This window comes from Mytilus galloprovincialis, chromosome 1, assembly GCF_965363235.1.
Source record: "Mytilus galloprovincialis chromosome 1, xbMytGall1.hap1.1, whole genome shotgun sequence".
NCBI classification, from domain to species: Eukaryota; Metazoa; Mollusca; class Bivalvia; order Mytilida; family Mytilidae; genus Mytilus; species Mytilus galloprovincialis.
Window position 1 is genome coordinate 30,207,691 of NC_134838.1, and position 2,360 is coordinate 30,210,050.

A 2,360-nucleotide genomic window follows, 5' to 3' on the forward strand; every position below is an offset into this window, starting at 1 on the left:
GTTTGTTTATAAATTAGGCCGTAAGTTTCTCGTTTAATTGTTTTACATCGTCATTTCGAACCTTTTATATCTAACTATGCGGTATGGGCGTAGCTCATTGTTGAAGGCCGTTTGGTGACGTATAGTTGTTAATTTCTGTTTCATTTGGTATCTTGTGGAGAGTTGTCTCATTGGTAATATTGTTGGATTACCAAATATCCTGCTCCACATGAGGTGCAGGATCTGTTAACCCTTCCAGAGCACCTAAGATCACCCCAGTTTGTATTTTGGTTGTTCGTATTGCTTAGTATTTAGTTTTTATATTGTTTCTTGTGTATTATCATTTGTCTGTTTGTCTTTTTTTTTGTTTAGTGATGGTGTTGTAAGTTTGTTTTCGATCAATGAGTTTGGCTGTCACTCTTGTGTCTTTCGCTCCTCTTTTGTTTGTGTTTAATTTGAAATCGTTCATGTTGTATCAAACGTTTTTTTTTTCAGCTGTACATAGAACCTTCTGATAGGTAAACTAGACACCATGCTTAAAATGATTCACATGAAGAAGAGGAATTTGCAGGCAACAGTTGTACGTCTGCTTCCATTTATTATATCACTCGGACTTGTTTTTACAATGATCTGTTACATTTACCCTTACGTCAGATCCTTGACGCTTTATGGAAAACCAATTGTGTTATATGATGCTACGGGTAACACGAAAGTAATTCGTCAAAAGATTAAAACTTTCTCAACTCTTCAAACATTTCACACAAGTATGCCAAAAACTTTTGAACTGAATCAAACAGACAAACAACAGAAATGTACTGGGTGCTTCTCAGAAAGCATTCACTTAATAATCGATAACATAGAAATTTGTAAACCTAGTAACAAGTATATCGATATACTAATCATGATAACGTCTTCTCCGCAAAATAAGTGGAGTCGAAACGCTATGAGAGATACTTGGTTGAGGCATACAAAAAATAACACAGGAAATATCAGATACGTATTTCTACTTGGAGAATCCCCAAGGACTAAAGAATTAGAGAAAGAAAACTTCCAAACAAAGGATATCATATTGGGAAGTTTTAAGGACGCATACAATAATCTGACTTTTAAAACATTGATGGGTTTTCAATGGGCAAACAAACGATGTCCAAATGCACAGTTCGTTATGAAAACGGATGATGATGTGTACGTGCATATTCCTGGACTAAAAAAAGCCATTAAGGAGAACGCCAATGCTTTACAGAATGCCGTTGGAGGAAGATGTCAACATATTGCAAGTCCTGTAAGAGATAAAAGGTCCAAGTGGTATGTTTCATTTGAAAGCTATCCAGAAAAAACATATCCGGGTTATTGTTCTGGTACTGGATATGTCACCAGTTTAAACGTTATCACAAAAATAGTTAAAATATCAAAAAGTGTTCCGTTTTTTAATCTGGAAGATGTGTTTGTTGCTTTGTGTATAAAAAAACTTGGATTACGTTTAAATCCAATCACCGGCTTTATGTTAGCCTATGATTTTGTCAATTGCAAAAACAATGATAATAAATTAGTTACCATTCATCAAGTGTCGGTCAGCATATTGAGACGTATTTGGGAGATACCTTGTAATGCAAACAAAGTATGACTGAACCATGAGAAAAAAATCAATGTAGGTTGATGTTTTCATCGATAAGTATATTAATTATAATAATAAACAACGTATTTAATAGTTAAAAATTCATTTGGATCAATATCCGCAAAGCTTAAAAATAACAGTCTTATATTTTTTTATAGACTAAGACAGCTTTGGCGAACTTGAATCATGGGGATCACATTTAGTATGTTCATATCTTGTGCCGTTTAAAGCCGTTATAATGACACATCAAAACATATATATATATATAGAGCCCAGGTGGTCGTGTGGTCTAGCGGGACGGCTGCAGTGCAGACGATTTGGTGTCACGATATCACAGTAGCATGGGTTCGAATCCCGGCGAGGGAAGAACCAAAAATTTGCGAAAGCAAATTTACAGATCTAACATTGTTGGGTTGATGTTTAGACGAGTTGTATATATATATGCGAAAGCAGATTCACAGATCTAACATTGTTGGGTTGATGTTTAGACGAGTTATATATATATATATATATATATATATATATATATATATATATACATATATATATATATATATATATATATATATATATATATATATATATATACATATATATATATATATATATATATATATATATCAATTGTCACAATTGTTATAAGGATAGACAATTACCTGTCACTTAGCAGGAACTTTTATCATGGACAGAAATCAGCCCGGGGTCACCAATGTGTATTGTGTATTCAACACAACTAGATCCTTTATTAAACATGCTTGTGCTGCTC

The 2,360-nt window shown here is 33.4% G+C and overlaps 1 protein-coding gene across 1 annotated transcript; it reads left to right on the plus strand.

Annotated features, from left to right (window-relative positions):
* The first annotated feature begins 480 nt into the window (after positions 1–480).
* LOC143074041 (beta-1,3-galactosyltransferase 5-like) lies at positions 481–2,095 on the plus strand. Its single transcript, XM_076249622.1, has one exon. The coding sequence runs from the start codon at positions 512–514 to the stop codon at positions 1,601–1,603; it is 1,092 nt and encodes a 363-aa protein (XP_076105737.1). The 5' UTR covers positions 481–511; the 3' UTR covers positions 1,604–2,095.
* The last annotated feature ends 265 nt before the right edge of the window (positions 2,096–2,360 follow it).